This window comes from Hoplias malabaricus, chromosome 10 (assembly GCF_029633855.1).
Source record: "Hoplias malabaricus isolate fHopMal1 chromosome 10, fHopMal1.hap1, whole genome shotgun sequence".
In the NCBI taxonomy this organism is placed as follows: domain Eukaryota; kingdom Metazoa; phylum Chordata; class Actinopteri; order Characiformes; family Erythrinidae; genus Hoplias; species Hoplias malabaricus.
Genome location: NC_089809.1, coordinates 39,426,339 through 39,448,237, shown reverse-complemented (window position 1 = coordinate 39,448,237; position 21,899 = coordinate 39,426,339). Strand labels below are relative to the sequence as shown.

The following is a 21,899-nucleotide window of genomic DNA, read 5'->3' as shown; positions in this document are numbered from 1 at the left end:
TGAGAGAGTGAGTCAGTGAGTGAGTGAGAGAGTGAGTCAGTCAGTGAGTGAGTGAGAGTGAGATAGTGAGTCAGTCAGTGAGAGAGAGAGAGTCAGCCAGTGAGTGAGTGAGAGAGTGAGTCAGTCAGTGAGTGAGAGAGTCAGTGAGAGAGTGAGTGACAGAGAGTGAGTGAGTGAGTCAGTCAGTGAGAGAGAGAGAGTCAGCGAGTGAGAGAGTGAGTCAGTCAGTGAGTGAGTGAGTCAGTCAGTGAGTGAGTGAGTGAGAGAGTGAGTCAGTCAGTGAGAGAGTGAGAGAGAGTGAGTGAGTGAGTCAGTCAGTGAGTGAGAGAGTGAGTCAGTCAGTGAGTGAGTGAGAGTGAGATAGTGAGTCAGTCAGTGAGAGAGTGAGTCAGTGAGTGAGTGAGTGAGAGAGTGAGTCAGTCAGTGAGAGCGAGAGAGTGAGTCAGCCAGTGAGAGAGTGAGTCAGTCAGTGAGAGAGAGTGAGAGTCAGTGAGTGAGAGAGTGAGTCAGTCAGTGAGAGAGAGAGTCAGTCAGTGAGAGAGAGAGAGTCAGTGAGTGAGAGAGTGTCAGTGAGTGAGAGAGTGAGTCAGTCAGTGAGAGAGTGAGTCAGTGAGTGAGTGAGAGAGTGAGTCAGTCAGTGAGAGCGAGAGAGTGAGTCAGCCAGTGAGAGAGTGAGTCAGTCAGTGAGAGAGAGAGAGTGAGTCAGTGAGTGAGTCAGTCAGTGAGAGAGAGAGAGAGTCAGTGAGTGAGAGAGTGAGTCAGTCAGTGAGAGAGAGTGAGAGTCAGTCAGTGAGAGAGAGAGTCAGTCAGTGAGTGAGAGAGTGAGTCAGTGAGTGAGAGAGTGAGTCAGTGAGTGAGAGAGTGAGTCAGTGAGTGAGTCAGTGAGTGAGTCAGTCAGTGAGAGAGAGAGAGAGTCAGTGAGTGAGAGAGTGAGTCAGTCAATGAGAGAGTGAGTGAGTGAGAGAGTGAGTCAGTCAGTGAGAGAGTGAGTCAGTCAGTGAGTGAGAGAGTCAGTCAGTGAGAGAGTGAGTCAGTGAGTGAGTGAGAGTGTGAGTGAGAGAGTGAGTCAGTCAGTGAGTGAGAGAGTGAGTCAGTGAGTGAGTGAGAGTGTGAGTGAGAGAGTGAGTCAGTCAGTGAGTGAGAGAGAGTGAGTCAGTGAGTGAGAGAGTGAGTCAGTGAGACAGAGTGAGTCAATCAGTCAGTCAGAGAGTGTCAGTGAGTGAGAGAGTGAGTCAGTCAGTGAGAGAGTGAGTCAGTGAGTGAGTGAGAGAGTGAGTCAGTCAGTGAGAGCGAGAGAGTGAGTCAGCCAGTGAGAGAGTGAGTCAGTCAGTGAGAGAGAGAGAGTGAGTCAGTGAGTGAGTCAGTCAGTGAGAGAGAGAGAGAGTCAGTGAGTGAGAGAGTGAGTCAGTCAATGAGAGAGTGAGTGAGTGAGAGAGTGAGTCAGTGAGTGAGAGAGTGAGTCAGTGAGACAGTGAGTCAATCAGTCAGTGAGAGAGTGAGTCAGTGAGTGAGAGAGTGAGTCAGTCAGTGAGAGAGTGGGTGAGTGAGTGAGAGAGTGAGTGAGTGAGTCAGTCAGTGAGTGAGTCAGTCAGTGAGAGAGTGAGTCAGTGAGTGAGTGAGAGAGTGAGTGAGAGAGTGAGTCAGTCAGTGAGAGAGTAAGTGAGTCAATCAGTCAGTGGGAGAGTGAGTCAGTGAGTGAGAGAGTGAGTCAGTGAGTGAGAGAGTGAGTCAGTCAGTGAGAGAGTGGGTGAGTCAGTCAGTGAGAGAGTCAGTCAGTGAGAGAGTGAGTCAGTGAGTGAGAGAGAGAGTGAGTCAGTCAGTGAGTGAGAGAGTGAGTCAGTGAGTGAGAGAGAGAGTGAGTCAGTCAGTGAGTGAGAGAGTGAGTCAATCAGTCAGTGAGAGAGTGAGTCAGTGAGTGAGAGAAAGTGAGTCAGTGAGTGAGAGAGTGAGTCAGTCAGTGATAGAGTGAGTCAGTCAGTGAGAGAGTGGGTGAGTGAGTGAGAGGGTGAGTGAGTGAGTCAGTCAGTGAGAGAGTCAGTCAGTGAGAGAGTGAGTCAGTCAGTGAGAGAGTGAGTCAGTGAGTGAGTGAGAGAGTGAGTCAGTCAGTGAGAGAGTGAGTGAGTCAGTGAGTGAGAGAGTGAGTCAATCAGTCAGTGGGAGAGTGAGTCAGTGAGTGAGAGAGAGTGAGTCAGTGAGTGAGAGAGTGAGTCAGTCAGTGAGAGAGTGGGTGAGTGAGTGAGTGAGTCAGTGAGAGAGTCAGTCAGTGAGAGAGTGAGTCAGTCAGTGAGAGTGAGTCAGTGAGAGAGTGAGTCAGTCAGTGAGAGAGTCAGTGAGAGAGTGAGTCAGAGAGAGAGTGAGAGAGTGAGTCAGTCAGTGAGAGAGTGAGTGAGTGAGAGTGAGTGAGTGAGTGAGAGAGTGAGTCAGTCAGTGAGTGAGTGAGAGAGTCAGTGAGTGAGTGAGTGAGAGAGTGAGTCAGTCAGTGAGTGAGTGAGTGAGTGAGAGAGTGAGTCAGTCAGTGAGTGAGTGAGTGAGAGAGTCAGTCAGTGAGTGAGTGAGAGAGTGAGTCAGTCAGTGAGAGAGTGAGTGAGTGAGAGTGAGTCAGTCAGTGAGAGAGTCAGTGAGAGAGTGAGTCAGAGAGAGAGTGAGAGAGTGAGTCAGTCAGTGAGAGAGTGAGTGAGTGAGAGTGAGTGAGTGAGTGAGAGAGTGAGTCAGTCAGTGAGTGAGTGAGAGAGTCAGTGAGTGAGTGAGTGAGAGAGTGAGTCAGTCAGTGAGTGAGTGAGTGAGTGAGAGAGTGAGTCAGTGAGTGAGTGAGTGAGTGAGAGAGTCAGTCAGTGAGTGAGTGAGAGAGTGAGTCAGTCAGTGAGAGAGTGAGTGAGTGAGAGAGTGAGTCAGTCAGTGAGTGAGTGAGTGAGAGAGTCAGTGAGTGAGTGAGTGAGAGAGTGAGTCAGTCAGTGAGAGAGTGAGTCAGAGAGAGAGTGAGAGAGTGAGTCAGTCAGTGAGAGAGTGAGTGAGTGAGAGTGAGTGAGTGAGTGAGAGAGTGAGTCAGTCAGTGAGTGAGTGAGAGAGTCAGTGAGTGAGTGAGTGAGAGAGTGAGTCAGTCAGTGAGTGAGTGAGTGAGTGAGAGAGTGAGTCAGTGAGTGAGTGAGTGAGTGAGAGAGTCAGTCAGTGAGTGAGTGAGAGAGTGAGTCAGTCAGTGAGAGAGTGAGTGAGTGAGAGAGTGAGTCAGTGAGTGAGTGAGTGAGTGAGAGAGTCAGTCAGTGAGTGAGTGAGAGAGTGAGTCAGTCAGTGAGAGAGTGAGTGAGTGAGAGAGTGAGTCAGTCAGTGAGTGAGTGAGTGAGAGAGTCAGTGAGTGAGTGAGTGAGAGAGTGAGTCAGTCAGTGAGTGAGTGAGTGAGAGAGTCAGTGAGTGAGTGAGTGAGAGAGTGAGTCAGTCAGTGAGTGAGTGAGAGAGTGCTTTAACCAATGTGTCCACTCACCATGATGCGAGTACTGCAAAGCACACACAGTGTCACGCTGAGGCTGCATTTTGAGCTCCATCTCAGCAGAATCCACATTGAAGATCCTCACAGAGCCGTCACTGTAGCCGCCCACCACACACACACCAGCGCCAGGCTCACACACTTCCACCGGCCGACTCCAGCACACACACTCACAGCTCTAAAACACAGGGGCAAACACACCATCATACTGCATCGCTATTGAGAGGAATGTGAGGATGGGAGATGTAACAGCTGTGTAGCTGGCTGCGCCTCACCTGGTTGAGCACCTGAAACTGGACCAGCAGCTCACTGCTAGGCAACGCCCACACTCTCACACTGCCGTCTTGTCCACAGGTGACAAAGTGACGCTCGTCTGGACTGCACACCACACCATTCACCTACACGTGCACATACACACTGTACAGTTCACACACACGTGTTTAAACCGGGGTGCCAACTTGTGAGAGAGAAACCTAAAGAACTGAAACGGAATTTAGACTCCTTACGGACTGAACTGGGAGTGAAATAGTTCTGTTCTTCTCTGCTAAATAGAAGAGAATATTTGTGCTGCTTTTTATTTCATTTATTATTGTTATAGATAAAAGTTCTGGACAAATGGAATGACTTGTTATGTTTATATTTACACTGTAGTAGTCTGCCCCCCCCCAAATCAAGTTCTCTAAAAAGTGCCAAGAGGGGCTCAGGAGGAGAACGTTTGAATACCGCTGATCAATATTAGTCTATATTAGTCAATATTACAGGGAAAAAGATTGAAAAATCATACTAAACTTGGGGAACTCAGCTCACGTCCAATCAGATCTGTTCAATCTGTTCAGAGCTTCAGTTCCCATTCAGTTCCCTATCAGTTACCATTCCATTTCACCTGGGTTTTAGCCTTTAGAAGCTGTTTGTTTTCACCTGTGCTCCTCATAGAGAGTCACCCGGAGGAAACCCACGCAGACACGGGGAGAACACACCACACTCCTCACAGACAGTCACCCGGAGGAAACCCACGCAGACACGGGGAGAACACACCACACTCCTCACAGACAGTCACCCGGAGGAAACCCACGCAGACACAGAGAGAACACACCACACTCCTCACAGACAGTCACCCGGAGGAAACCCACGCAGACACGGGGAGAACACACCACACAGACAGTCACCCAGAGGAAACCCACGCAGACACGGGGAGAACACACCACACTCCTCACAGACAGTCACCCAGAGGAAACCCACGCAGACACAGGGAGAACACACCACACTCCTCACAGACAGTCACCTGGAGGAAACCCATGCAGACACGGGGAGAACACACCACACTCCTCACAGACAGTCACCCAGAGGAAACCCACGCAGACACAGGGAGAACACACCACACTCCACACTCCTCACAGACAGTCACCCGGAGGAAACCCACGCAGACACAGGGAGAACACACCACACTCCACACTCCTCACAGACAGTCACCCGAAGGGAAACCCATGCAGACACGGGGAGAACACATCACACTCCTCACAGACAGTCACCCAGAGGAAACTCACGCAGACACGGGGAGAACACACCACACTCCTCACAGACAGTCACCCAGAGGAAAACCACGCAGACACAGGGAGAACACACTACACTCCTCACAGACAGTCACCCGGAGGAAACCCACGCAGACACAGGGAGAACACACCACACTCCTCACAGACAGTCACCCGGAGGAAACCCACGCAGACACAGGGAGAACACACCACACTCCTCACAGACAGTCACCCGGAGGAAACCCACGCAGACACAGGGAGAACACACCACACTCCTCACAGACAGTCACCCGGAGGAAACCCACTCAGACACAGGGAGAACACACTACACTCCTCACAGACAGTCACCCGGAGGAAACCCACGCAGACACAGGGAGAACACACCACACTCCTCACAGACAGTCACTCGGAGGAACCCCACGCAGACACAGGGAGAACACACCACACTCCTCACAGACAGTCACCCGGAGGAAACCCACGCAGGTAAATTGACTCACTTTCCACAATTAATATGTTGAATTTTTATATATTTATAATTTATATGTTTATTTGCAAATCGTTGCATTGTTTTCATTTACATTTTAGTGTCCCAAATATTTCAGCATTTGGATTTGTAAATGTAAGTGTGGCTAAGTACACGGTGCAATCGACGGGTCGAACGTGATCTACACGCTGGACACTCCTGGTATAGACCCCTTACGCACATTACACTTTGCCTGTTGTGTACCTTGTTCTTGTGCCCGCTGATCAGCCGTATGCTGGTGTTGTCCTTCCAGTTGATGTACCACAGGGTTCCTGTGGTCGTACCCACAATCCCCATGTCCATGACGTCATCGAACGCTGCACTCACTACTGTCCCGTCCAGCAGCATCTCCTGCTCCACCAGCACCTGAGTGTTCCTGAGTGACGTCCGGAGCAGAAAGAGAAGCAGAAAAGACCCATAACACTCACGCTGGTTTTTAAATACATAAAAAGCAAGAAAAACTCACTTCTGAGTGCCTTTGCACATTAATTTGGGGGTCTGGATGGCCAGCTGGGTCATAAACTATGAAAATTAAATTGTGGTAAACTGAGCTGCTTTGATTTTAGAGTATGCAAACATACAGCCGTTTGTCCGTTAAAGGGTTAAAGCAGCGTTTCTCAACCTTTTGTTCCCAATCATGGCACTGTTTAAACGTATGCAAAATTTGAAGTCACCCCAATGTATAAAAAAAGTACTCTGCATCCTTCTGACAGCCAAAATACACATCATTTTTTAAACAGCTTTTCTTGAAAATAAATCTTCGATAAAACCAGATCCATTGGATTTTGTATTGAATAATTTGCTTGAGAATAAAATGTGTTTGGGCTCTGTCCTGCACCTCACCTTACCAACAGACCGCAGTACGTGAGGCTACGTGACCGCGTGTCTGATGTGGTGTCCTGCAGCACGAGGGCCCCCCAGTGTACAGTGCTCTCTCCTTTCCTATTTACACTCTACACATCAGACTTCAGTTACAACTCGGACAGCTGCCACTTCCAGACGTTCTCTGATGACACGGCCAGTGTTGGACTGAATGAATTCGTATGGAGATATGGCTTTAAGTTTTGTGTGTTGTTATAAGATTTGTTTGTTTGATTTTGTTTAATATCCATATTTTCTTTGTAAATACACTTTTTTCATTTATTCTAAACTGTGAGTTTCTCTTTTTTTTTCCTCTTTCTACCCATCCCCTAGACTGAAACGTAACAAGTGGGGGCTCGTCCTATTTTTTTGCGTGGGGGCAGGTGTTGTGTGTTTCCATTGGGTGCAGTATGGAGTTTGACCTGGAGAAGTTTGTTTTGTCTCCATCAGTAGAGGATTTGTGGGATTGTCGAAAGGCCGATTTATTGTTGATTGCTGAGTTTTATGACATTTCAATACCTCGCTCAGCTAGAGTAGGTGAAATACGGGATGTGTTGATTTCTCGGCTTCGTGAAGACAGACGTGTGCCTGTGTCCCCTGATACAAGGAGTGCTGCAAGTATAGATCCAGCCATGTTGTCTAGTGTGGACGGTGTTGGTGTTGCCTCAGGTGAACCAGATGTCTCGACAGTGGCGGAGGCTACTGGACAGTCACCAGGTATACCATCTGGCATAGATCCGGTTATTTCTCCATCTGGAGTTGGTCCACTTACTGAGATGAACTTGAACTTGGCTATTAAGCTAAAGGAGTTGGATCTTGCTATAAAGCAGCAAGAGCATGCGACACAGTTGCTGCGGGTTCGTGCCCTGGAATTGGAGGCTAATAAGGGTTCCTCCTCCAGGCATACTGCTTCACACTTGCCTGAATTCGATATCAGTAAGCACATCTCTCTAGTACCTCCATTTAGAGAATCTGAAGTCGACTCCTATTTTACTGCATTTGAGCGAGTAGCAGCTACCTTGCACTGGCCTAAAGATATGTGGTCTTTACTTCTCCAGTGCAAATTACATGGTAAAGCTCAGGAAGTGTGTTCATCCCTGAGTGTTGAACAGAGCCTTGATTATGAAAAGGTTAAGGCTGCTGTTCTAAGAGCCTATGAGTTGGTGCCTGAGGCCTACCGTCAAAGATTTAGGTCACACCGAAAATCTGCAGACCAGACATTTGTTGAGTTTGCTCGTGAGAAAACTGTCTTATTTGAGAAGTGGTGTTCAGCGTCTAAAGTGACTACTTTGCCTCAGTTGAAACAATTACTATTATTGGAGGATTTCAAAAACTCTGTGCCTGAAGTTATTGTAGTCCATCTAAATGAGAAGAAGGTTTCTACACTGTCAGATGCTGCTGTTTTAACAGACGAATTTGTTTTAACCCACAAGATGGTTTTTCCGTCTGGTAATGCTACCTCGTCTGTAGTTGGTGGTACGGACAAAAGGGGTAACGCAGGGTGGTCTCCGGTGACTCAAACCTTCCAGAGGTCACCAAGACGAGAGAAGTCTCCTAATACTCCTGCTGTTCAGTCTTCCTTACAAACTTCTGAGAAGCGTGTGTGTTTTTATTGTAGGCAAGCTGGTCACTTGATTGCGGACTGTAAAGTCTGGAATGAAAAACAAAATCAACCTAAGAATGTGGCGTGTATGTCTGCTGCCGCAGCTAATACTATGGAGGCTCTACAAAGTCAGGAGATATGTGATGTTACTTTCCAGCCTTTTATACTGGATGGTTGTGTTTCTCTGTCTAAAAGTCATGAGGGTACTGTGGCAGTTAAAATTTTACGGGATACCGGGGCAGCCCAGTCCTTTCTTTCTAGTGATGTGCTTGATTTGGGTGAACACTCTTTTTGTGGCTCTTATGTGGTGGTATGTGGGATAGATTTGTCCCCCATGAGTGTGCCGTTGCATTATGTTCATTTACATTCCGAGTTGGTCAGTGGAAGGGTTAGAATTGCTGTGAGAAATAGATTACCTGTTGAAGGGGTGGATATGATACTAGGTAATGACCTTGCTGGTGGAAATGTGTTCCCCATCCCAGAGGTTGTGTCTGAACCTTCCTTAAATAAGTTGGATGAATTACAAGAAGAATTTCCTTCTGTTTTTCCTGTGTGTGTCACAACTAAATCCCAATGCTCTAACAAGGATGTACTTGATCTTAGCAACTTATTTACAAGTAGTCAGGAAATGAATGGAGATTCCTCTGTTCCTTTACCGGTAGACCACTCTGTTTGTAAAAGGGACTTGGCATTAGCTGATTGTTGTGTGTTGTCTCTTCCTGTTAATCGTGCTGGTTTGGGAGCACTGTGTCGGCGGTGTGCGGATCTGTTCACGGATGTGCCGTGGCAAACAAATGTTAATATTGGTAAAAGTGTTCCAATTAAGAAGAATTACTACCGGGTGAATCCAGCCAAACGAGTTATGCTCTGTCACGCTCTCTATACCCCTAATGAATTTTTTTTGGTGGGGGGGTGTTACGGGTTGTATGCCTGTCTCTCTTCTTTTCCTTTTCTTGTTGTCTTGCTATCCCTCCCTGTCTTTAGGTGGAGCTGTGGAGATTTCTGGGATTGCTGGCTACTGAGGTGTTTCCTGTATCTGCCTATAAAAGAAGCAGGAAGCTGAAGATTGACACGCCCCTTTTTCCAATTGTGAATTGCCATGTGTTGTGCACTTGGTGATTGCTTTGTCTCTGTGTGAGGACTATGTATTTCTGGAGACTGTGTGTTTCCCTGTGTGTGTTAACTTGGTGATTGCTCTGTCTCTGTGTGGGAACAGTGTATATCTGGAGACTGTGTGTTTCCTTCTGTGTGTTAGTTGTGAACTTCTGGAGACTGTGTGTTTCCTTGTGTGGGTTAATTCTGTTCTGTTTATTATTTTGTGGTCACCTGTGCCGGAAGGGGGTAAGCGCCTTTTGAGTTTATCTATTTTCTCTTGGTTTATTGTTAGATAGGGAGTCAGGGTTATTTATTGTCATTTATTTGTTTATTTGGTTTGAATAGCAAAGTTAGTGTTGGGGTTGGAGTTAGTGTTGGGTTATGTTTGTTATTTTGGCCATGGCTTACCCCTGGAGATATGGCTTTAAGTTTTGTGTGTTGTTATAAGATTTGATTGTTTGATTTATTTAATATCCATATTTTCTTTGTAAATACACTTTTTTCATTTATTCTAAACTGTGTGAGTTTCTCTTTTTTTTTCCTCTTTCTACCCATCCCCTAGACCGAAACGTAACAAGTGGGCACAGTGTAGGAAGGAGAGACACCGAAGGTCATTTATACCCACTGCTGTTAGATTATACAACACTCACAGTATGTAATATACACTATTATCTTGCATATATTTTTTGCACTACCAGTATTACTACCTCTGCCCTTTTCCCAACAATGTGAATAATCATGTGCAATAACTTCTCATGTGCAACCATCTCTGTATGGCTGTATGGGTTTTATGTTTGTGAGTATGTAAAGCATTTGTCCAGTGCCTAAGATCGTGTGCTGCTGTAACAAGTGAATTTCCCCGATGTGGGGTCAATAAAGTCAAGTCTAAGATACTGTACAAAATCTCAGAAAAAACAGAACCAATCTCAAATGGAGAACTCTTAGATGCTGAGAGAGAAGGTCAGAGTGTGGTGATTTATTTCCCCCTACATTTTCTGACTTTACTCTCAAAATATTCTTACATTATTTCTTGAAATATTCTGACTTTATGCTTGGAAGGTTCTGACTTCAGGTCAGGAGGTCCAAACAGCCACTGGTAATTCACAGTGAGTCAGAGCTTAACAGCAGAACCCGTGCGGCTCGTGTGGAGCGTCGGAACCTTTCTGTGAAGCTTGTTATTGCGAGATGCGAGAGGCTGTCACAGGTTTGTTTTCGTGAAGTGCGTAAAGTGCGTCACCACTGTCCGAAAAGGTGAAATTAACCCGCCGTCCCACTGTGAACAAACTGAACTGAACACACACTTTCCCTACACTTCTGGTTGTATACGCTGCAGTGGCCACATCACTGTTCACATCAGTAAAGTCAGAATTCTTTTGACGGCGCCCCTGATCACGCCAGACGGCCCCTGGGTAAGAAAGGCTGGATTAATGCATCATATCTCGGCCGTGATGTTTGTGTGGTGGTGTTTACCGCTCTTGATGGAAAGTCGTCTCCCTGTTTGACGACCTGAGATTCTGGACCGCAGCTACTGACCACAACTTCAGCTTCTTACTGTTACTGCCAGTGACCAACCTACTACCACGACACAGCAACACACCTACACACACACACACACACTTACTTTCACATGAAATAACTTCCAACCTATTCTCTTATACACTATATGGCCAAAAGATTATAGACGGCCCTTAACATCAGTGACCTCAACTACTTCAGGTGTTTTCCACTGTAAACACAGACATTCAACATGTTTAATCTCCCCAGAGAAGCATGAAACGGGAGGCTCTGATGTAGCTGCACATGAGCTTATGGTCACCATACTGGACTGTAGCTGTAGAGCTGCTTTTCTGAGTGCCTCACATCACCCTTGTTTCTGTTGGAAGAGCAGGTGTCCACAAACAATTGGCCATATGTTGTATACAGGTAAAGCACATGATGCCCTCAGGTAGGTCCTTCCCTCACCGATTTCTCCCTCGTCAGCCTCCCAGGTCATGAAGCAGCGTTGTGTGTTATAGTCCCAAACACACACAAGCCCACTGTTCGTTCCCGTGTACAGGACAGAGTTAGTGTTATAGCACAGGGACGTCACTTCCACCTCCCCAACCTTCTCTGGCACAGACACTTTTTGCACCTGGGTAGAAGAAGCACTAGTGTTTGAAAGAATGCACTTGCTATTTTTACATCTTTTTAATGGCACTTTTCCACTGCATGGTCCCTACTCGGCTTGGCTCTTCCGCTCCTCCACCAGGTGAATCAGGTCCTGGTTCTGGAAGCGGGTTCTTGTTTAGTGGCTGTTCTCTCGTGGTTCAGAGCGAGTCGAGTAGGGACTAAACCGTGGCGTGTAAACCTTGCAGAGCGCTGATCGTCCAGAGAGAGTCGTCACTCTACGCCACGCAACGCAGACGACCAGCACCAACTCTCCATCTGTAAAATCTCCAGCTGCAGCAGAGATCACGTTTGTTTTTATCCGACTCACGACGGCAGCTCGTAAAATGACGCCGTGGTCTTTTGAAGAGGTTCAAACGCTCCTTGGATCGGTGGCCGACGAAAGAATCCAGCGAGAGCTGGAAGCTGCAACAAGGAAGGAACAAACTCTACTGATCTGTCTGAACTGATGACGGAGCTGTGTTCAGTCCCAAACAACAACAACACGCCGATACACCATGAGTAAACACCGCTTAACGTTACCACCGCCATTGTTGTGGTTTCCAAATCCCGCTGTTCCCATTAGAGACGGGGATTGGAGACGATACATTTCGGGAGAACTGTGGGAGTGGAAAAGTGACCAAGGAAGAGTGCATTGAACTGTGCCGAGCTGATACCATGCAGTGATAAAGTGCCATAAGTAACAGTAACAGTAGCTACACCAAAGGAAATATTGTCAATTTTATTTGAGTATTACTCTTCCACTCTGCGGGTCATATTTATTCATGTTTGTTTAATTTTATTTATTATTTATGCATGGAATTTATGCACGAGGCGGAGCAAGTAACATTAGGGTTTATGCAGATAAACTAACAGGAGTTGAGCATGCAGAATCTGGCTTAATATAGATTACCCATGACAATTAATTTTCTATATCGCCCCCTATTGAGGACGCTCACCTGTAGCTCTGCTCCACGCCCCCGTGTGTGTATGTAACAGAAGAAGGCAGCATTAGAGCCCGTAAGGGCGAGCTGGCTGGCACTGCTGGGACAGAACCTCGCCTCGTGAAGAGGAACGTTCACGCTGACCGCACACAGCAGCTCAAACGAGTGCGTGCTCCACAGCGCCACCACGGACTCCTCATAATCGCCTGCATGAGATGAGAAGACATTTTATATTAAAGCAACACAGACGGCTCACATCAGGGCCCTGTCTTTATATCTGCAGCTCCTTCCATCAATAAGATATCTGTCAGATTCATTTGAACGGTGTGTTAGAATTCTGGAGACGTCTTATTTAAAGCAAGCTTGATATTTAATGTAGATTTGTGGCCATGTTTCTTCAGAATCTGTCTAAAGGCGGTGGAAGGTGCATTATCTCTCATTAATATTACTTTAAGTACAATAACATAGACTTTATAAACACTACAAGTAGATATGTACACAAGTCATGGTGGAAGAAAAATCCCTTTATCGATCTGGAACCCACCAACCCACACACTGTGAAACAAGACCCTGTTTTCTGTACGCTGCCTGAGTCAGAAAACCTGGGATAAAACGAGCCGTTTTGATTCTGCTCCACTTCTGACTTTAGAATGGCCCCGCCCCCTCGTCTGAGTCTGTCCAATCACAGCGCTGGACCCACGTGTTTGTGAGCGCGCACAGACGAGGTTAAACGCAGCAAAACAGACACAAGGAGCGTGGAGAAATAAGAGCACTGAGTAAAAACGGAGAAGAAAGAGAACAGAGTGAAAACGGCTAAAAACCAGAGCTTCTGCTCCTCGCTCCTCACTGCTGTGCGCTCGGGGTCGGGGTGAACAGCGAGCGGCTCATTATCATTTAAAGGAACAGGTGCTGAAAGCGGGCGTTCTGAACAGGGGCTGTTTACACAGGGGGAGAACACTGCTGTGGGGCTCGTGGGGTTTGGACCAAAGCAGGTCACAGACGATTCATTAAGAAGCAGAACTGTGTTGACATTTCTCATCTGGTAGAGATTGTTTTATTGATTCTCACTTCACTCTGCTCAGAGTGAGTCATCTGAACTAACTGTTAAAGTCATAGAGTAATGCGATACAAAAACACTACGTATATATAAGGAAATATATCCCACAACTCTAATGCTTACAGAATATCCAATATAAGATGCTGTGTAAACAGAGAGAAGAATTGCACTGACCCACAGAGAGGAGATACAGGTCGTCCCTGGAGAACGCCAGGCTCTGAACTGACCCCTTGTGATAAGAAAGGCTGTTTCTGCAGGACCCAGTCTGAACGCTCCAGATGCAGATGAGGCTCTTAGACGAGGCTCCGCCTCCTGATGCTGACGCCACCATCTGAAAAGACAAGGATAAAGTGATTGACTACTGTGAGTTGCCTTTATCATCACAGTCCAATGAAAAACATGTATCTCTGTGTTTGTGGATGTTAGTTTATTGCATCATTTGAATACAGCAGCTGTCCTTCACACTGTGTGAAACTGACCAATAGAAATGCTCCAAAATTACTTTGTCTTTTTACATTGACTTCCACTGAATGTTGTGAGGGCAGCAGGTAGTGTCACAGGGCCTGGCGTTCTGTGGGTTCGATTCCCGCTCCGGGTGACTGTCTGTGAGGAGTGTGGTGTGTTCTCCCTGTGTCTGCGTGGGTTTCCTCCGGGTGACTGTCTGTGAGGAGTGTGGTGTGTTCTCCGTGTCTGCGTGGGTTTCCTCTGGGTGACTGTCTGTGAGGAGTGTGGTGTGTTCTCCCTGTGTCTGCGTGGGTTTTCTCTGGGTGACTGTCCGTGAGGAGTGTGGTGTGTTCTCTCTGTGTCTGCGTGGGTTTCCTCCGGGTGACCGTCTGTGAGGAGTGTGGTGTGTTCTCCCTGTGTCTGCGTGGGTTTCCTCCGGGTGACTGTCTGTGAGGAGTGTGGTGTGTTCTCTCTGTGTCTGCGTGGGTTTTCTCCAAGTGACTGTCTGTGAGGAGTGTGGTGTGTTCTCTGTTTCTGCGTGGGTTTCCTCCGGGTGACTGTCTGTGAGGAGTGTGGTGTGTTCTCCCTGTGTCTGCGTGGGTTTCCTCCGGGTGACTGTCTGTGAGGAGTGTGGTGTGTTCTGTCTGCGTGGGTTTTCTCCAAGTGACTGTCTGTGAGGAGTGTGGTGTGTTCTCCCCGTATCCCGTGTTTCCTCCAATGGTCCAAAACACACGTTGGAAGGTGAAGTGTCAGTAGGAGTGAGTGTGTGAGTGAATGTATAAGTGTCGCACTGTGAATGACTGGAGCCCCCTCCAGGGTGTGTTCTCGCCTTGTGCCCAGTGATTCTGATTATGTGATTACGTGATTATGTCCGTGTTATTGCCTTATGTTTACATTTGCACCGCAGAGCTTGGACTATGTACTCCTGTTGTATAATCTGAATGACAATCTTCACTTTGATTTGTCAAGTAAACATTATATTTTGATACACAACTGAGAGTGTTCACTGTGGAAAATAAACATTCAAGACCTTTCTTTGGCCTCACATCTCCAGTGTTGTTATTGAACTGTGTTTAAAAACAGCATTATTCTCATCGTTTTTTTTTTATTTTTTTAATATCATTTAATGTATTGGGAGAATATCAAAACATGAACTCGGTATCATAGATCAAACTGACTCACAACCTAAAATTTAGGCAATGTGAACCTAATAACCTCAAATATCATTTACAGAGTCCTATAACTTCATAATGTAGTGCCTCTGAGCAGTAGCTGTACCTGCGCATCGTGTGTAACAGCGAGGGTAGAGATTTCCTCACTGTGGCCGAGCCAGTGCCTCTGAGAGCCAGTGTGAAGATCCTCCACTACAATCACACATCCACAGGAGTACACAAACAGCCCTGCAAGAATACACAGGTAAGAAACCTCTGCATCACCACACACACAATTCAAGGCATATTCTGTGTGTGTACAGTAACGCCTCAGTATCTGCAGAGGGTTGGGTCCAGGAGCCCCTGCAGACATCAAAATTCAGGGATGCTCATATTTCTACTACCCCCCACGAAATGGGACGACCCTTCGCGATCCTGATACGTCATCAGAACTCAAATTTAAAAAGAGCAGCTTCCAGGCGACTGGCGGTGCTCTGTAGCAGCTCTGCACCAGTCTGCAGTGATATCAGAGGAGCTGCTGGACTTTAGTTACATTTAGAGCCTCATTCTCCTTCAGAAGAGTTCCACAATCAGAGATTACCCCCCTCTCCTCACTCTTCTGTGACATGGAGCTGAATTCAGATTCTCCTTTTGCAAATTTGTCTTCGAAACTTCCAGTTCCACCTTAAATGTTGCAGTAGCCTATAGACATCAGAATGTAATTGCTTCACCATTTAAGGTGGAACTGGAAATTTACAGGTAACTACGGATACATCAGCTGCTACTAGATATGTTTTCTGCTTGGTCTGAATTAAAGGGCCGTAATCCACTGAAACTCTGAACGTTAGACTAAGATAATGATCATAGAGTTTAAAAGAGAAAATACTGACATCTGTGGGTGACATCAGTTAGTAGTGTGACTCTGAAAAATCTCTGTTTAAAGGGCTATGTCGCCCTCACAATTCACTCCACCCTTCTATCCCAACAAGAACTGAGACACACACGCCACCACCACCACCCCTAGGCAACACAGAGGGGGAGGGCTCAGTGGTAGATGCAAGGAGTGAAATGGGATTGGGCATTGGTCATCTCTACATTACTGATCATCCCAAGACAGAACAAATGATGAAAATATTCGTAATAATGTGCTGAAACAACACATGGATTCAGGGTAATGCTCTGCATGAGAGAGAGGGAGAGAGAGAGAGAGAGAGAGAGAGAGAGAGAGAGAGAGCGAGAGAGATACAGAAGGAGAGAGAGAGAGATACAGAGGGAGAGAGAGGGAGAGAGAGAGAGAGAGAGCGAGAGAGATACAGAGGGAGAGAGAGAGAGAGAGAGAGAGAGAGAGAGAGAGAGAGAGCGCATGCGAGAGAGAGAGAGCGAGAGCAAGACAAAGGGGGAGAGAGAGAGAGCGAGAGAGAGAGTTAGAGAGACAGAGAGAGAGACAGCGAGAGAGATACAGAGGGAGAGAGAGAGAGACACAGAGGGAGAGCACGTGAGAGAGAGAGAGAGAGCGCATGCGAGAGAGAGAGAGAGAGAGTGAGCGAGAGCGAGCGCAAGACAAAGGGGGAGAGAGAGAGACAGAGAGCGAGAGACAGAGAGAGAGAGAGAGAGCGAGAGAGAGACAGAGGGAGAGAGAGAGCGAGAGAGAGAGAGAGACACTGAAAACACAAAGACACAGCATCATTGCATTCAGACTACATTTACCCGTGTCAGGATTCCAGACCATGTTGCCCCGTGCATTGCCATTATAGCCGACCACAGCTTTGAGAGTCAGGCCCTCCTGTCCAGCAGGTGGAGATACAGCACCCTGAGAGACCAGAGGAAGGCCAAAAGGGGACAAAAACATAGGGATCAGAAAGTAATCACTGACTCTGAAGCGGCGAGAGAGGCTTTATTCTCTCTGTTACATCACAATGATTCTGAAGCTGTAATTTTAAGGTAAACACTACCTAGTGTTGCTTTAACTCTGAAGAAGCTTGGCTCTATCCATTTGTATTTACTTCTGGATTTTGCCTTTATGTGCCGCATTAAACAATCGTGACCATTTCATTTGATCTCTCTCCTTTGTGACTCCTAAGGGTTAAAACACTTCCCCAAAATGGACGAGATAAAACTGAACTGTGATGGAACAGATGGAAAGTCACACTGACTTTAAAACACAAGAAGGGAGTGTGTACCGGGTCCGACACAGACGACTTGTAACGAGGCGCGAAGTGTTTGTAACAGTCCGGACGGATCCGCTTATACTCCTCCTCGCTTTCCTCTGCTCTCGTCTGATTGGCTAGAGCAGTGAGCGAGTCTCCAGCTCCTGCCCTCTCAGTGACTCGCAGGAAGGAGTCGTGTCTGGGAGCAGGAGAGTGGGCGGGGCCAGGCTGTGACTGATCTTCATCATCCTCATCACAAAGTGACAGGAAAGACGAGGCTGTCCCAGAGACAAAGATAAACCACACTTAACTCACATTAGACACATGAAATAACAGGAGAAACACATACAGGTCAGTGCTCAAGTAAATGCACACACACACACACACACACACACACACACACACACACACACACACACCTCCATGTCCAGTCTTGTCTATGGAGTTGATGTCCAGAGTGGGCAGAGAGGAGGAGGAGGGTCGGGGTGCTGCGGGTCGAGGCGTCCCATTGGAGGACCCCTCACTTCGTCCCGAGGGGACTGCTGTTTCAGACGTTACTTATTAGTGATTACAGTTTACTGCTGAAATCCAAACTCTTATTTAAATTAGAATTAAAAACGTATCAGTCTTTACCTGCTTCAGAACGAGAGCCGTTCAAACCTGTAGCAGCTGAGAGAGGAGAGGGAGAGGTGGCCGCAGCTGGAAGGCGGAGACTAGAAGAGGGAGGGAGTATTTAAAGTAAAAACAAATGCTTTACATTCAACACACACAGGTTTAAAAGTCTCTCTATTCTTTTCTTTAATGTGTTTTACCTGACGGCTGCGGCGTCCCGTGGGTGTGACAAGAAGTCCCAGAAAAAGATGGCATCACCCACCGAAACCACACCCATCTGGTCAGGTGTGAAGCTCACCTGTGTGATTGGCTCAGAGTGGCCAATATACACCTGTGACACAGACACACACACACACACACACACACACACACACACACACACACTCTTACTTTCCTTTATTTACTTGTTCTTTTGCCCTTAAACTGTAGTGATTTAGGTCAGAGTTGACTTTGCAGAGTTAAATGGAAATCGTTTTTCCATTCGATTTGTGTTCAGATTGCAGTATTTTCTGGAACACATCAGTAGCCACAATATCAACAAATGTGTGTGTTGTTGAGTGCAGGAAAACAAGAAGCACTGTGCCACAAGCATTTATATTATATATATATTTATTTTTCCCCATACAGGTGCTGGTCATAAAATTAGAATATAATAATTCAATTAAAAAAGTGAAACTTTATTATACTCATTCATTACACACTGATACATTTCAAGTGTTTATTTCTTTTAAATTTGATGATTATAACTGACAGCTCATGAAACCCAGGTCCAGGACCACATTGAAGTAGAAAAGTCGTGTAGGGGAGAGTAGGGACCATGAATTGGAAAAGCACCATTAGCCTCCACATTTATTCAAGATCAAGATTCTTTTCGGTGTTGCAGTGTGATTTCCAGAGTGGGGAACTGAACACTGTTCTGTCACAATGAAGTCAGCAGTGTTACCCACCACACTACATTCATTCATTCATTCATTCATTCATTCATTCATTCATTATCTGTAACCCTTATCCAGTTCAGGGTCGCCGTGGGTCGAGAGCCTACCTGGAATCATTGGGTGCAAGGCAGGAACACACCCTGGAGTCCAGTCCTTCACAGGGCAACACACACACTCACATTCACTCACACCTACGGACACTTTTGAGTCGCCAATATACCTACCAACGTGTGTTTTTGGAGCGTGGGAGGAAACCGGAGCACCCGGAGGAAACCCACGCAGACACAGAGAGAACACACCACACTCTTCACAGACAGTCACTCGGAGAAAACCCACGTAGACACAGAGAGAACACACCACACTCCTCACAGACAGTCACCCGGAGAAAACCCACGCAGACACAGAGAGAACACACCACACTCCTCACAGACAGTCACCTGGAGGAAACCCACGCAGACACAGGGAGAACACACCACACTCCTCACAGACAGTCACCCGGAGAAAACCCATGCGGACACAGGGAGAACACACCACACTCCTCACAGACAGTCACCCGGAGCGGGACTCAAACCCACAACCTCCAGGTCCCTGGAGCGGTGTGACTGCGACACCTCCCTGCTGCACCGCCGTGCCGCCCCCATCACACTACAGCAAACAAAAAAAATGTCTGCGCACACATTCACAGACAATAAAAAGAGCAAATCAGGGAATGTATGTGGCTCATACATTTTTCCTCCAGGGGACACACACCTCAATGTTTGGTCAGAAATGGCAAAAATGTAAGCAGCATATGAGCGTTAGCACGAGCTGTACACACACACACACACACACCTGTGAATTGATCTCCAGCTTCATGTTGTAGTCCCACACCTTCACCGCGTTGTGTCCGGCTGTGAGCAGGTAACGTCCGTCCTCACTAACTGCCAGAGATGCACACTGATCTTTATGTGCCTCAGACACCTGTTGAATCACATAACACACACACACACACACACACACACACACACACAGGTGTAATACAACTTAACACAATTCAGAGTGGACTTTATTTCTCTTAAAGCAATACTACGTAAGATAAGGTATTTTAGCTCCTGGGCTCCTCCTACCAGGTGCAGAGTGTAATTCCCTTTTTACAGCACTGTCCTAAAATCAAAGGGGAGTGGGACGTGTATTGGAGGGTGGTGTGTGTGTGAAGCAAACTGTGTTTCACTGTGCTGCTTATCCTTTATTATTAATAAATGTGATCCTACTGTAATAATCATTCAGTTTACCTTTAACCCTCTCACACCTCCCTCTTTTTACACAAACGTACGCACAAATAAACAGACCCTACACATCCCCCTCACCTCTCTCAGCAGCCGCCCAGTGTTTCTGTTGATCCACAGGATCTTATTGGCTGAGGTGGTGATGAGCAAGTGGGAGAGGGAGGACGGGGAGAAGCACACCTTCAGCGCAGAGTCCAGCGTCGAGCTCTCAACGTCCAGCACGCTCACGTCCACACGCATCAACTACAACAAATATGTCATAAACCAGGAGAGGAAACAACATCTGAGTTTTATAAAATTTGAGTTTTTATATTCAAATTGTGAACGCTGCCTTTAAGTTGCATCGATCGCAGAGATAGACGTTCGGCTGAGCATGCCTAGCTTGTGTAATCTCCACAGAAAACCATTCAAATGAAAAGTGATACTCTGGAGCAGCTGGACATGAGCTTAATGTCAACACTCAATGCTAATGCTTGGGTTCGAGGTGTGGAAAATCCTACAGCACGGGGCTGAGTAGCAATTAACGATGTTCTCTATAAAGATGGTGCTTCATCCACTACGGTTGGGTAAAGATTCTGATTCAGACCTTAAACATTCTCATGAATAAATGTCCCTTACAACTTCCCTATTAATACAGCACCTTTCAGAAAAACACTGAATTAAAAAAGTCCACGCTGGCCATATCCCCGCACTCATTAAGATGCTCAGTAAGCGTGTGTCTGTGATGTTGTACCTCATCCAGTGAGTTGGCATCCATAATGGTTACGGTGTATTCTGTTGGTCCAACAAACGCCAGGCAGCAACTATCTGAGCTCACAGCCAGAGCGTCTGGACCTCGATCTGTGCCTTGAGCAACTACGTTACCTTAGGAACACAATTAACACCCACACATTAGTCTTCTTCACAAACCACAGTAACAAATCAGCAGTGAACACACACACATTCTAGTGCTCTATGGGCTATGAACACACAAACATTTTTGTGCTTTAGGAGCGGTGAACACACATACTGTAGTGCACTAGGAGCGGTGAACACACACTGTAGTGCACTAAGAGCAGTGAACACACACCACACACTGTAGTGCACTAGGGGCAGTGAACACACACTGTAGTGCACTAAGAGCAGTGAACACACACCACACACTGTAGTGCACTAGGGGCAGTGAACACACACTGTAGTGCACTAGGGGCAGTGAACACACACTGTAGTGCACTAGGGGCAGTGAACACACACTGTAGTGCACTAAGAGCGGTGAACACGCGCACACTGTAGTGCACTATGAGCAGTGAACACACGCACACTGTAGTGCACTATGAGCAGTGAACACACGCACACTGTAGTGCACTAAGAGCGGTGAACACACACTGTAGTGCACTAGGAGCAGTGAACACACACATTGTAGTGCTCTAGGAGCGGTGAACACACACACTGTAGTGCACTAGGGGCAGTGAACACACACTGTAGTGCACTAAGAGCGGTGAACACGCGCACACTGTAGTGCACTATGAGCAGTGAACACACGCACACTGTAGTGCACTAAGAGCGGTGAACACACACTGTAGTGCACTAGGAGCAGTGAACACACGCACACTGTAGTGCACTAAGAGCGGTGAACACACACTGTAGTGCACTAAGAGCGGTGAACACACACTGTAGTGCACTAAGAGCGGTGAACACACACTGTAGTGCACTAGGAGCAGTGAACACACACACACACTGTACTGCACTAGGAGTGGTGAACACACACTGTAGTGCACAAAGAGCGGTGAACACACACTGTAGTGCACTAAGAGCGGTGAACACACACTGTAGTGCACTAAGAGCGGTGAAAACACACTGTAGTGCACTATGAGCAGTGAACACACACACACACACTGTACTGCACTAGGAGTGGTGAACACACACTGTAGTGCACTAAGAGCGGTGAACACATGCACACTGTAGTGCACTAGGAGCAGTGAACACACACTGTAGTGCACTAGGAGCAGTGAACACACACACACACACACACACACACACTGTAGTGCACTAGGAGTGGTGAACACACACTGTAGTGCACTAAGAGCGGTGAACACACACTGTAGTGCACTAAGAGCGGTGAACACACACT

At 47.0% G+C, this 21,899-nt stretch overlaps 1 protein-coding gene across 1 annotated transcript in view; it reads right to left on the bottom strand.

Annotated features, from left to right (window-relative positions):
• wdr90 (WD repeat domain 90) overlaps positions 1-21,899 on the bottom strand; it is a 47,207-nt gene that overhangs the window by 5,221 nt on the left and 20,087 nt on the right. The window contains exons 22-37 of the mRNA XM_066683399.1: positions 20,523-20,653; positions 19,871-20,032; positions 19,356-19,484; positions 17,790-17,920; positions 17,611-17,690; positions 17,397-17,519; positions 17,011-17,255; positions 16,538-16,640; positions 14,958-15,079; positions 13,410-13,566; positions 12,194-12,384; positions 11,052-11,220; positions 10,560-10,686; positions 5,735-5,906; positions 3,754-3,876; positions 3,476-3,656 (exon numbers count right to left, since the gene is read on the bottom strand). Coding sequence (XP_066539496.1) covers positions 3,476-3,656; positions 3,754-3,876; positions 5,735-5,906; positions 10,560-10,686; positions 11,052-11,220; positions 12,194-12,384; positions 13,410-13,566; positions 14,958-15,079; positions 16,538-16,640; positions 17,011-17,255; positions 17,397-17,519; positions 17,611-17,690; positions 17,790-17,920; positions 19,356-19,484; positions 19,871-20,032; positions 20,523-20,653 — 2,346 coding nt within the window. The remainder of the gene's footprint in view (positions 1-3,475; positions 3,657-3,753; positions 3,877-5,734; positions 5,907-10,559; positions 10,687-11,051; positions 11,221-12,193; positions 12,385-13,409; positions 13,567-14,957; positions 15,080-16,537; positions 16,641-17,010; positions 17,256-17,396; positions 17,520-17,610; positions 17,691-17,789; positions 17,921-19,355; positions 19,485-19,870; positions 20,033-20,522; positions 20,654-21,899) is intronic.